This window comes from Lutjanus erythropterus, chromosome 3 (assembly GCF_056507025.1).
Source record: "Lutjanus erythropterus isolate fLutEry1 chromosome 3, fLutEry1.hap2, whole genome shotgun sequence".
Classification (NCBI taxonomy): domain Eukaryota; kingdom Metazoa; phylum Chordata; class Actinopteri; order Lutjaniformes; family Lutjanidae; genus Lutjanus; species Lutjanus erythropterus.
Window position 1 is genome coordinate 46,025,071 of NC_139319.1, and position 14,337 is coordinate 46,039,407.

Consider the following 14,337-nt stretch of genomic DNA (forward strand, 5'->3'; position numbering starts at 1 on the left):
GTCAAACACTTCATTAAACTAAATAAATAAATCTCAAAGATTTGTTTTCCACAATCATTACTGTTGTATAAAGTAAGTTCTGCTGACTAAATCTGGATAAATTTGTGTTGATTTCAACTTGCAAACATGTTGAATGGACTTGATTTACCATGTCAGGTGTCCTTCAGTTTTCTCTTACATTTAAGAGGAGCCTCATTTATAAAAGGGACTTCTGATCAACTTTGATCCAGTCTCACATAGACCTCTGTCCACAGCACTCAGCCCTAGAGAAAACAAAATATAACTTGAATTAAAAACCTTGCATTGGTGGTTATTTATAAAACTTTTCTTTGCTGAGGAAATGATCAAAGCCAAAATCTTAAGTGATTTTCCTGCTGGTTATGTTGTGGTACTGCAGCCTGTTGTGACCTTTACATCAGCTTTATAAACAAAGTGATATGAATGATCAATTAAAGGCCTGAGGAATTAATAGCGACACACTTCCAAGATGAGTGTCCACTAAATAATCTGTGTTGTCTGTCCTCAATATCCATCACTGTGATCTCGTCCTCTAAACTGTTCACTTCTCTCTTTTGGTTCATGGATATTCACTGTAAAAAAGACTAAAGACTACAATTTCAAGGTGACAGTCTTCACTAAATTTTTAAGTCAAACTGAAACTTAAAAAAGTTTTGCTGACCTAAAAATATTTTATTGATTTAATAGTTTATTGAAAATATTCAATTATTAACCATTTTTCACTTTCACTTTGAGTTTTAGCTCTTAGAGGAAAAGTCAAAGATTCATGTTTATCTAAAGAAGAAAAGTAAATTCTGGCAAGAAAAGATTAAAGGTTGGAAAAACGTTTTTGTTAATTCTATTTTACAACTTAAGAGTTTGAAACGAAGGTCACAAATTTAGTTAATACAGTATTCCTGACAAAAACCCTCTTACAGAAAAATATGAATTTCACATGTGCAAAATCACATGTAATATGTAAAACGTGTTTTTCACGTTAAGCATGTTCTTTACACATGGGAGATGTTAACATTTTCACGGTGTAATATGTGACACCATGTGAAACATGAATTTCACATGTGCTAAATCACACATGAAATTGATGTGTTTTCAAATGTTTAACATGTTTTTTTTTTGCATATGGGAAATGTGGTTTTGCACCATTTTCAAAGTGTGATATGTATATTCTCATGTGGTAGCATGTTTCCTACATGTGATCACATGTAAGGGCTTCATCTGTACTTCATTATATGAAGAAGGGGAAAAGGCTGATTGGAGAGCAGGCGGCATCAATAAGTGAAGTTGATGTTCATAGATCACAGATTCTTCTACTACAGATTCGCTTCTCAGAACATATGTATGCAAGGTTTTTATGCTCTGCAACTTCTATGAATTGAACTTTATCACATCATCGGAGTTGATCTACGACTAAATTCAAGTACAAATCTAAGAGCATTTTTATAAATGAGACCCAGGTCTTTGTTACATGTGATTTAAAAGCAGTGTGTCAGCCAGTCAGGATAAATAAAGTATACAATTTACATACAACTGTTAACCAAATGTGAGGAGTTTATTGTTTACATTGCTAAGTATACATTTATCCATGTTTTCATACAGCAATAAACGTTAAATGACCGTATATAATCCCTTAAACAGCAATGGGAAACAGATTTTGTGATCCAGTCCTTATAACAGAGGGATATAAAGAGGGAGGTGCTCGTCATTGTCATCAATGTTTTACTAGATAGTAAAAAAAATGAACAAAGTCAGGGTGCTGTGTATGGGCTGCAGATTTTTCTCCAATCCTATGACACTGGAATAACACTGCCTTCACAGTCCGCCAGTATTCTGTATATTCAAAAACATTCCCACAGAAGGAAAAAAAACAGACAAATATGAACCAAAAAGACAAAATAAAGCACTGCGTTGTTGTTTTGTTTCACTGCAGGTTGTGGATCATCTCCTCCTTGGCGATTAGATGCGTGGTCTTGTTGACCAGAGACATGAGAGAGTTGAGTTTGTGCGACCAGTCGTTGAGCAGGTCGTTGGGGTCTTTGGGCCTCTGGAAGTTGATGATGCCAGCCAGGCGGTCCACCTTGGCGTAGATGGTCTTGTTCACGACGAGGCTGGAGAGGAACTCCTCAGACTCCTGATGAAACATGCGAGCAGACAGACAACTTGTTAGTGTCTTTTGAAATTTTCTTTAGTCTCACCAAATTCTGATCATTAGTTTTTAGGGTTGGACGACTGGACAAATGTATCACCCACTGATGATGAGCTGATACCATTCCTGTTTGTTGTTTTGGATTATATTTTGGAGCAATATCTGTCATTTTATTTTGATTTAATGTAAAGGTCTGCAGAGTAACAGCAATCAGAGGCACAGTACACACATAGGTGTGAGAATATTTAATTTACTGACACTTTGTGAGTTTATTTTTTTTCAGTGAATGTAGTGAATGTACGCAGTGTACATAATACAGTGAATTCACCGCTTGCGTGCATCTCTCAGCTGAAACTTAGCTGTTAATAATACCTTTATGGATGCACTTAACTTAACCCAGCCATCTAAAAAACACCACGCTCAAACGGTGAAACAAATATTCTACTGTCATGAAGGAAGAAATACACAGCCCACAACATGATAATCAGTCCCTCCAGGAAGTTGTGAACGAAATAATTCACCTTCACCAACTTCAATGAATCCCTGTGAATTTTGTCCAAAATCTGCAACTTTTCCACAAATCTGACATACATGCACGACTCAATGAACCCAGTCAATAGTTTGTTTTATTATTCACAAGTTTTTTGCATTTCTTTCTTTTGATTTTGTCACAGGTACTTAAAAGAACAGGTTGGTTTGATTGTTTTTTACTTAGGAGCGTATTTGATAAGGTTGAAAATTCAGGTAGAAAACTCAGAATAAATGCAGTTTTGTTTCCCTGGAACAAGTTGCTTTTGATTGTAATGAAAAAAAATGCAACTGTCTTTCCCAACTTTCACTTGCTCCTACAATTTCATAGCAAAAACATTACAACGTGTATTGCAATTTTTTAGAAAACCTGCCGTGAAATCAGGCATTTTAGACCGCAACAATCCCAAAAACAGCCTGGAGGGACCAAGTAATGCAATACTGCTGCTACTTCTTGCTGCCACAAACACAGTACCTTTAGCAGCATTTTGGTTGGTCAGTACCATTAAAACATTCATAATGAGATTTAAATAAACTTTGCTTTTTTCTTCCTTGAGTGTAAAACACAGCCGACAGTGCTGCTGACACGTCTCACTCATGTTGTAGCTGCTGTTCAAAGTGACACATGCTGTTCATCTGTGTTACTGTGACTCATCTCTCTTTATGGTATGTCGCTCAAACACGAGCATTTACGTAATTGTGTAGGCTAATAGATCAGATCAGATTATACTTTTTCTCTCCCAGTATCCTTGCCAGTGATTTTAGCTAGTATCAGACACTGGGAATTGGATTGGCACCAGCACATACTTCTTATTCATTATATCTTTTTATTTTTGGAATTCAACTCTTAGTTGTACCTTGTTGTTTCAACTACCACAAAACTAAATTTGTGATTTCATACATTTGCAATGTATGGACAATTCAAAATTTATGATGAATATTTTCAAAGTCTATTTTAGTCATGCCATGACCAACCATACAACTTGCAATTTGCCAATGGCTCATTATCATCCAAATGAATATTAGGGGTGGAAATCGAGAACTGGAACCGCTGGGAACTGGTTCCAAATTGTCTGTCACATCAGATTCGTATGCTTCTGAGCTCATCACTTCCTTTTAGCGATGCTGGCATGTTTATCCTGACAGTTGCGCGTTGCAAAACAATGTCAAATGATGAGTCATAGCGGAGAGGAAGAAACAGTCGTGAAATCATTTCAGAAAGAAATGCAACAGTGCTAGCTGTAATGTCAGTAAAATGATAATTTCATGTTGAGCCCAGTTCAGACACAGGCTTAGCAGATCTTTCTCTTTAAATAAGAAAACCTAAATGAAAATGAATGCTGTGCAAAAAATATTTTCATTTAGATGAAGACAGTCAGACTGTTGCTACAGCTAGCTCTCAGGCTACAGCCAGCATGACTAAAAATGATCAGGAATCAATAACAGAATCGATATGGAATTGGACCAACAAGCAGAATCAATTATGGCACTTATGTCAATTAAATCGCATCAATTCCCATCCCTTATCAATATTACTTTCTTTACATAAATCTTAAGCTAAAAACATTGCTGAAAACAAAAAACACAAACTGACAAATCATTTGATCTGACAGCAACTGTGTTTGTTTTTTTTGAATGAGCTAATTAGTCAAAGTGTTGCTTACGTCAACAGAGAGGTCGAGCAGTCCAGCCATCCTCTTCATTGTGATTCTGGTGTAATATTTGGCCATTATCCTGATGTTCTGCGGGGAACAAGGAGAACGTCATGAATATACATATCGGCAGCAGAATATCTGCATGAATTATTTAAGGTTAGAACAGGGGAGCTTTCAGGTCACATCAACACTCGTAGCTGAGGAAAAATATTCATGAGAGACATCCGACCAATCCAATTAGAGTGTATTTTAATATTGTGCACAACAGTCAGTGAATGTGCACAGAGATTCGATATCACCTCCATCATTTTCCCATGTCACCTGTGTTTCATTTCCACCGCTCCGTCCGATTTGATTCAAATCCACTTACAATGATATGAATCAATGTTTTGGGTCTTAAAATAGCATTTTGAGCTTGAAAACCTGTATTCACTTCATGGTCTCTGCATCATCTATAAATGATATGCTGGAAGGATTAAAAATGCAGCACTAATGTTTTGAATTTTATTACCTTTACACAAGAGATGTTCAAACAGAGCCTCATAATCAAACTGACACAGTTCTACTGATTGTCACTGTGAATGTAGTTTCAAGATTTTCATGTGATGTTTACAGCCTCACTATCAATGCTCACCACAATAATCACAGTGTCCCCTCGTTTTTGCCCAACCCAATACAAAAATGACTACTTCATCACATCTAGAGCAAATTCCATGGCCTATATTTGTCACCAATAGATACACTTTTATTACTGATTATTAGTTTGAATGTGCCAGCCTGTTTAGGAGAGCTAAAAGTCTGTTGAGATGCAGGGCTGGGGCAAATCAGCGATGTACATCGGTACAGCTACATAATTTTCCCAGAGACAGAAACTGAAAAATGCCTTTAGACAGACCAATTGCATTTGATTAGAGCTGCAACAAACGATTATTTGCATTGCCGATTAATCTGTCGACTATTTTCTTGGTTAATCAATCAGTTGTTTCATCAATAAAATGTCAGAAAATGTGTTTCCCAAAGCCCAAGGTAACATCAACAATCCAAAGATATTCAGTTTACGGTCAGAGAGGATTAAAGAAACCAAAAAATATTCACATTGAAGCTTGAATTAGAGAATTTTCAACTTTTTTTTCTTAAAAATCGACTCAAACTGATTCATCAGTTATGAAAATAGTTGGCCATTAATTCAATAATCAATTAATTGTTGCAGCTCTATATCAAATGATGTCAAATAGCAATATTAAACTACCTTGGATCAATTGTTGAGTGTCTGTGGGATCAAATAAATAATTATGATCCCACAGACATCAGGAATTGAGCAAAACTAAACTAGTAAAGTATGTAGCTTTATCTGAGGGAGATGCACAGTCTCAGACTTGGAAAACCCCTGATCTAAAGCGTGGAAGCATTTTTTTAGAGACCGAACGATGTGTTGCTCTGTGAACTCAAATTGAGCATGGCTTAATGTTATCTCAGCAGAAGGCTACGGCTGCACAAACACACCAAAGCGCTCTGTCAAGACGGCAGCAACTGCTGGACAGTAGCGTCATATTTAGTGTTTGTTCTCACCCAAGCATGTATTAGGATTATCAACATGTGGAACATGTTTCTGTAAGTAGAAGTCACTTCGAAATGGTTTTCTAAATTCCAAGAAATTTCTGCACTGCTGCTGTCAGGGCAACATTACAGCATGCATCATCTAACTTTCTGTTCACTTGTTCACTTGCTTTCCTCACTCCACACTGATGAAAAAAAGATGTCTGCCAGTATCTGTCTTATCTGTGTATTACTCCAGGATTTTAATAAATCCATGTGATGGCCAGTTTAAGTTTTAAGCCAAGTACTTCAGTAAAAATAATGATTCTCTAGTTCAGGGAAGGGGTGGACACTGTGATAATTTGTCACCACAATCCTTGTGAATTTGAAGAACAGTATTTTTCTGATCAGGCATCTGACAAACTTTTAAAGAAGGTGGGGAAGAGAAATAACTCATTTTAAAATATGCCGCTATTATCATTATTCTAATGTGCTTTGTGTGTCTCCTCCTTTAATGTGACGAGGTTTAGGTAGTTATTTTGGGAAAATGAATTCTTTACAATAAACAATGAATCAACTAAGTGAAAAAAAATATTGATTAAGAAATAATAGTAGGTATCACCCTCTTGGGAGCCATTAGAAAATGTATTTGATTAGATGTCTCGCTCTGCCAAGCGTCAACAAATCCTCATTAAAGCCATCCACACTCGACTGTGGGACTTACATGCTCCACCACTCTGTTCTTCAGGTCCTTCCACCTTTTCTCTCCCTCCTCTGAATAAGAGAAGACGTCTGTGGCAGGGCTGTCAGGCGAGCCCTCTCGCAGCTCCTTCCCATAATCCTCCACCAGGGAGGCCCAGCGCATCAGCTCCATAGTGGTGAACTGTTTGAGAAGGTCCCTGGGAGATTGAGAAGGAAGACGGTGAAAATTCCCCCGTGTTCACACCTTGCAGCGCAGTGTATTCAGATGATGTCAGCATACATGAAAGTTGCTATGATAATTCCCCCCGAGCTGCAAACACAAAACAGCCTGTGCCAACTTGAATTCCCACAGGGGAAAAAAATATTAAATTCTCTGCAACATAGCTGATATACAACAGACTGAACACAGAATTTAGGCAAGGGTTACATAGCTACATATACTGTATATATATGGTTGAAAAAAAAAAGGCTTTTACTCTTTAAAAATAAGTTTTTCATCTAGTATCACACCTGTGTTCATAGCAGCAAAATGCTTAATGAAGCGCTGTAATTGTATATTGTAAGAAACTGGACATAGACGTTTAGCCTGAGGACTGTTGGTGTATTTATAGTGAAGCCAGCAGGTAGAGAAGCACTGAGTAAGTCTTACTTGTATTTAGGGATTTCCTCCAGCTTCTTGTCTGCACTGATTCTGTGCACAAGGTCTGACTGCTCGTTGTCGTAGGGGGAAAGAATCACATACAGGACCACACTCTTCAGGGCCTGAAACACAAATGCATTCATGGCTTTTATTGCATGGCAATATTCAAATGACAATAAGCAAAGTAAAGTTTTGGGGAAAATGTGTTGTGTTTTTATTGCAAACTATGTGGTGATCATCGTTATTAAAAAAGAGCATTGATGAAGAGGTTGTCTGCATTGTGGGGGTGTGTTGTAAGGAAAAAGCCCATCATTAGCATTGTTTGTGCAAAAAAATAGAATTCAGTACCAACACTAAAGGTGAATTCCTACTAAAAAACAGTGTTTACTTAATAAGTCAAAGAAGGTTGGTAGTTTAATCTAATACAGTGACCTACTGGATTTCCAAACATATTATTTCTTTTGCAGCCATGGTACTGTGCCTCAGGCAAAAAAAAATATGTATATATCAGCACAATTCCTACTGTTTAATTCATTGTATTTTACCCTGACCATGTACCAGAAAGGGGAATTTCAGCATTGAAATGGAAACACAAGTGAAAAAAAGACCCACCTTACAGTTAGGGCTTGAAATGAACTTTTTTCTTCATTGTCCAACAACTGTCCAGAATTGTACTCTCAACTTACCCAGGCTTAACAACCCTTGTCCCAATTTTAAGGTCTTTTTTTCATTCAACATAATAAATACACTCACTGCCCATTTTATTGGGAACACCTGTTCAACTGCTGGTTAACACAAATATCTAATCAGCCAATCACATGACAGCAACTCAGTGCATTTAGGCATGTAGACATGGTCAAGATGACCTGCTGAAGTTCAAACTGAGCATCAGAATGGGGAAGAAAGGTGATTTAAGTGACTTTGAACGTGGCATGGTTGTTCATGTTAGACAGGCTGGTCTGAGTATTTCAGAAACTGCTGATCTACTGGGATTTTCACACACAACCATCTCTAGGGTTTACAGAGAATGGTCTGAAAAAGAGAGAACATCCAGTGAGCGGAAAATGTCTTGTTGATGCCAGAGGTCAGAGGAGAACGGCCAGACTGGTTCGAGATGATAGAAAGACAACAGTAACTCAAATAACCACTCGTTACAACCAAGAAGACCATCTCTGAACGCACAACATGTCGAACCTTGAAGCTACAGCAACAGAAGATCACACCTGCCACTCCTGTCAGCTAAGAACAGGAAACTGAGGCTACAATTTACACACAGACTCACCAAAATTGGACAATAGAAGATTTGAAAAACATTGCCTGGTCTGATGAGTCTCGATTTGTGCTGCAACATTCAGATATAACAACATGAAAGCATGGATCCATCCTGCCTTGTATCAATGGTTCAGTCTGCTGCTGGTGGTGTAATGGTGTGGGGGACATTTCCTTGTCACACTTTGGGTCCCTTAGTACCAATTAAGCATCGTTTAAAAGCCACAGTCTACCTGAATATTGTTGTTGACCATGTCCATCCCTTTATGACCACAGTGTACCATCTTCTGATGGACACTTCCAGCAGGATAACACACCATGTCACAAAGCTCAGATCATCTCAAACTGGTTTCTTGAACATTACAATGAGTTCACTGTTCTCCAGTGGTCTCTATAGACACCAGACCTCAATTGACATCATGGATGTGCAGCCAACAAATCTGCAGCAACTGCATGATGCTATCATGTCAATATAGACCAAAATCTCTGAGGAATGTTTCCAGCACCTTAGTGAATTTATGCCATGAAGAATTAAGACAGATCTAAAGGCAAAAGGGGGTCCAACCCAGTACTAGCAAGGTGTACCTAATAAAGTGGGCGAGTGTATAGTTGAATGACTTTGTTTCGATAAGTTGCATCACTTCATTGACTAATTTTGGTCCACCATTGAAGTTCTTCCTAGTTTGCTGCTCTTACATTTGAATAAAAAACTGAAAACTGATTGTTTGGCAACAATCAGCTGTTTATTTCTCATTCAATCAATAAATAGATCACTGCAAACAGCAGCACAAATCTATTTACAAGTCTATTTATGGTTTTGAGAGAAAGCCCATGTACCTGTTGCCACTTGCTGCTGTCCTCCAAGATGCAGGGGGTGTCATAGATGGCTCGGTAGTGTTTGCAGATTGACAGGTAGGAGCCCTCGTGCTGGTCCACTTGGATCATTAGGTTGTAGTACTTCAGCTTCGACTCCTGAGTTGAACAAAAGGAAAAAATTAGCATTCGGGATCCACAAAGGTGAGACAACAACTTCCAAAACCAAGCCATAAAGCAAACACACAGGCAGGCCTGTCAAACACTGCAAATGTTTCAGTAATTTATTAATGCTCAATCCCCGGCCTGTCTCTTACCTCGGTGCCCTCCTCCTGGAAGAATTTGGTGTTGATCTTCTTGCTGATGATCTGTGTGCGAATGTAATCTTTGACAGCAATGCAAAGCCTCATCTGTTCCAAGATGAACTCCACCTTCTCCTTTTTCTCCATGGAGCCATATGTCTCCACCTGAGCAGGCAAAAACATTCTCAGTGCTTTCCAAATAGCAGGAAATTTTCCACACTCCTCCTAAAACATGGTCACATCCCCATTTGTCCCCCCCAGACTTTCCTTCATCCCTAAACGAAGAAAACAAAGGTGAATGCTCTCTTACCTGCAGCTCCTGAAGAATGGAAGCTGCCTCTTTGACCTCTCCGCTCTGCTCCTTGATATTGGCCAAAGTCTTCGTCAACCTGGCTCGCTCGATCTCTACGTAGATCTGTGAGGAGGACATGCTTCATGTGTTAGCGAGGAGGAGGAGGCAGCTCTATTTTTCACCACAAAATACCCTTCATATACCCTCACAAAGTGCATAAAGACAGCAAAATGTCATTGTTTCCTTTGATGCACAGATCTCTGTGTCATCAGTTAAGCTATGATTTTCAAGCTCCTCCAGCACCATGAAGTATTTAATTTGATACCTTTGATACAACTTTCCTTTTGGCTCTTTTTTTTAAAAATACACACAAACACATTTCAGACCTTGCCAGCGGTCACAGTACGAAGTGTGTCGATGAGTCTCAGCTTGATGGTCAGATCAGTCACAGCGTCCACATACTTGTAACATTCTTGCACCATCTTGGCAACGGCCTGATAAAGACAGAGAGCAAAACAAAAACAAACAAACAAAAAAATAAATAAATCTCAAGGTCTTGATGAAGAATAGCTGTAAGACATTAAGTAAATGATGGTCCTGTTTGTCTAGTTTATTTGCCATTCAGGGCAGATCATGAATGAGAGAAGCCCATCTTGGTGCTTTGCTCCTACATCGTGCTCCCAACCCTTTTGTGGGGCAGTATGGTCATGGGACGTGACATATGGCTGCTCTCATCCATCCAAGGTCTCAAGATATATGGCATCTATAAAGTGCTTACTATATCTTTGCTTATCAAATTATTCAGTAACAAACACTGTTGCTTTTAGTCAGTACTAGTACAGTTTGTGAAATTATTTTGGGGAGAACAAAAAGACATATTTTTTTTCCGATAGTTGGAGTTCTGAAAATGTGTTTAGACACGTCTGGTGGAAAAATCCACCGGCTAAGAAGTATCTGACCTGTTTCAGCTGACTCCTCCTTTTGGTGAGCAACATGATGTTTTCATTCAGGGCATCCCAGTCCTTGGCTTCGTAACACATCTGGACCACAGCCACAAGGATTCTGGAGGTGGACACCATGTCTGATGCCTGTACAGTGATTGAAAGCAGATAAATAAAACTAAGAAATACATGAACATAAGACGTTTTTCAGTGAATCCATCACTTGTTTCATTAAAACAACTGGAGCCCATTTCTCAGAGCCTTTGTAGCGCTATGTGCATCGTAAGTTGTGTTTTAACGTCTCCTGGGCTGTTTCCCAACTCTGGGAATCAGCCCCATAAGCTTAAGGGAGACCTTAAGATACAACTTACGATGCACGTAGTGCTATGAAGCCTCTGGGAAACGGGGTCCAGGTCAGTAAAATTTGCCAAAGTCATAAATCTTTGATGCTGAGGACCCACCCACCTTCAAGCTCCAATAGGCAACAACTGAACACACACACACAAAGCAAATCATTAAACAAACACACCTCTTTATATAGCACCTCTCATACACACATACAACCCAGAGTGCTTCACACAGAAAAATTAAAACACTAAAAAATAAAATACAACAAAATTAAACCTTCCTTCTCTCTACTACCTGTCAGAGGCTGCTGTAACAGTAGGATGAGAGCTAACATCATTCTCCATTGTTTGTCATCATGCCTCTCTGCCACTTGTCAATTTGAAAGCCATGGCATTGAACACAATGAGCTCAAAAGCTGCAGGATTGTGTGCAGGATTTCACACTACTGAATCCATTTTTCATCATCTGAAGAGATGTATATGTACATTATGACAGGTTATAATGGAATTTTGCCCAATGACCAAAAATAAACTGCCTAACATAGCTTTCCAGGATATTTTGGCTAATTTGGTAAATTTTTTTGTGACAGGAAAGCAGAATTACACCATGCCAGGTTTTCCAGGATAAGAGAGAACCCTGTCTAGCAAACTATTGTACCCTTATTTCACAATATAGTCATTTACTCTGCTTAAATCAGTTCCAGACACCACAGTTTAAGATCCGCCCCGGACATTCTGATCAAAATATATAAGAGTGACTCAGATTTAGTCTTGTTTTGTGTCTTCGAGTGGGCTGAGAAATGATGCCAAATTATTTTAATGCTGATTTATTTTTGATTGGGATGTAATGGTCTGTGTAAAAATGTGAAGGGAGCGATGTCTACTGTGTTTTTATGTTTTGCTGTGTTACATATATATGTATCTGTTTTGATCTGAGGAGCTGTACAGACTGTGGCAAAAAAAATTAGTTACATCAGATCAATAAAGACTCTATCCATCTATCTATCTATCTATCTATCTATCTAGTATTGCAAAAAATAAAGAAAAAAGCCTGACACCATACCAGACTGTGATTATATCTACTATGATATTATATGGTCAAAAATTTTATTGTATTTGATAAACAACTGCTACTGATTACATTGCTTTTGTTTTGCAATTGTACTTAATTCAAACATTCAATGCCAAAGATAATTTATTTTGCATATGCTGTGGTCATAGCAGACAGACAACAGACAGTGTTTTTAATATTTCAATGGACATATACAGTATATCATGGACATTTTTGACTTTCACACCAGGGGCTCAAGTTGTATGACCATCCACAGCCAGATCAAAAGAAACAAACAAGTTGTACTTATACTGTACTGAGACACTTACAGTTCTGGTTTGCTTCTCCAATGACAACAAGCTCTCAATGGCCTCCTGCAATTTACCCTCCTGCAGCAGAAAAATAAAAACATAGCGTTAGGTACGATTAAGGTAAATCACACACTTCTGTATTTGAAATCAATAATAAAAGGCACAAATGCTTAACTACAAAGTTCACGTTAGCTAAAGATGTTGACAATGACTATACTGCTAAGGCTGCTACCATGTTAGCGAGTTAAAAAATCAAACACAAAGTGAATGTGAGAACATAAGAGTAACATAAATGTGTGGAGGTTACAGAGTACATTAACATTTAAGAGTAAGTTATGCTCAGTATAATGTTTATAGGAGGTTTCCGGGTGGTGCTAAAGCTAGTGGATGTTAGCTTGGATGCTAACACAGTCATTCTGATGCACCATGACTCAGCCGGCGCTGGCCTCCACTTACTTTAGCCATTTTTTCGCACTCCGGGAGACGCTGGTCTACAGTCGAACTGTAGTCGATCTCCATCTTCACAATCTTCCCATCGGACCTTTCAGATCGCTCCTCGGACATCTTTGCGGTGTACGGGTGAAGATAATGTACGGTGCTTTTCTTTTCTCGCGACCAAACTCAGCCTAGCACTATTTTGTCTGTCAAACGAACGAGACGGGAAGGTGACCAATCAGAGGAGAGAGACCAATAGCTGCTCGAGGCGCCTGAAGGACCCAGTGAGGACCCTCAAGAATACTTCAGGCAGGCGTGATAAAAGCCTATTATTTATTTATTTATGTATTTATTTATTTTGCCATGATTGCAGGTTTCTGTACAGCGACTCCGCTGTTCAGTCTATTCATACGTTTTTTTCATATCCATATTTCTCTCTTTATTTTTACGCAAGCAAAACCACGTAAAACAACACAACTTTGTTACTTGAAAAATGTAGTATATATTTAAAAAATGAATAATTAAGCAAACATTTAAATTAAATTAAATAAAATTAAATAAAATTTGAATTGAACTGAATGAATGAATGAATGACTCAATCAATCAGTAAATAAATAAACAAACAAACAAACAAACAAATAAATAAATAAATACAACAAATTTGCCTCACAAAACAGAAAATATACCAGGGACCCCCTCATGTATGTACTTTAGAATATTTTGACAATGCCGATTTATGTATGAATTAGATATGTGAAAGAACAACACAAGATAAATGTATTATAAAGATATTAGGCATGTATTAAAAAATATTTGCACCACATACACGTCAAGAGAGAGAGTGTTTTTAGTGCATACATAAAAGTAAATTGTGTATTCTGATTATTTTAAATAATATACAACAAAAATTTGTAAATCTAAAAAAAACGTTAATGCTGAATTGAGAACGACTGGCCTATTCAGCAGAATCAAAATCACCTTATTGTCTATGACTTTAAGTTAAAGAAATTTTGTGATATTTCTGACCTTACCATGGTTATTTATGTTGTTATGAAAGTCCTTTAATGATAACGCATTTTAATAATGACTAGTTGAAGACACTGTACAGTATTACTGTCCAGTATCACTGTACAGAATTTGACTGAAGAAGTGTATTTTTAGATCAACCAGTTTCATGTTATCTCTGAGTTGTCACGACTGGGCTTAATACTGAGTGGCACCTCTCTCTAAGGAGCTAATTTAATCTGTTCAGGAAGTCATTTTAATTTGGTGCCGCTATCTGCACATCAGAGTTTTTAGATTTACTGCCAAGTGAATCTATATTTAGCTGAAAATTACAAGAGGCACATTTTTT

At 37.9% G+C, this 14,337-nt stretch overlaps 1 protein-coding gene across 1 annotated transcript; it reads right to left on the reverse strand.

The window, feature by feature from the left end:
* Positions 1-1,548: 1,548 nt before the first annotated feature.
* psmd12 (proteasome 26S subunit, non-ATPase 12) lies at positions 1,549-13,212 on the reverse strand. The gene is made up of 11 exons (XM_084710965.1): positions 13,005-13,212; positions 12,567-12,626; positions 10,858-10,986; positions 10,285-10,392; positions 9,917-10,021; positions 9,622-9,771; positions 9,329-9,463; positions 7,232-7,344; positions 6,605-6,779; positions 4,354-4,431; positions 1,549-2,146 (listed from the first exon to the last, which is right to left on the reverse strand). The coding sequence occupies exons 1-11, from the start codon at positions 13,110-13,112 to the stop codon at positions 1,937-1,939; spliced, it is 1,371 nt and encodes a 456-aa protein (XP_084567091.1). The 5' UTR covers positions 13,113-13,212; the 3' UTR covers positions 1,549-1,936.
* Between the last annotated feature and the right edge of the window lie 1,125 nt (positions 13,213-14,337).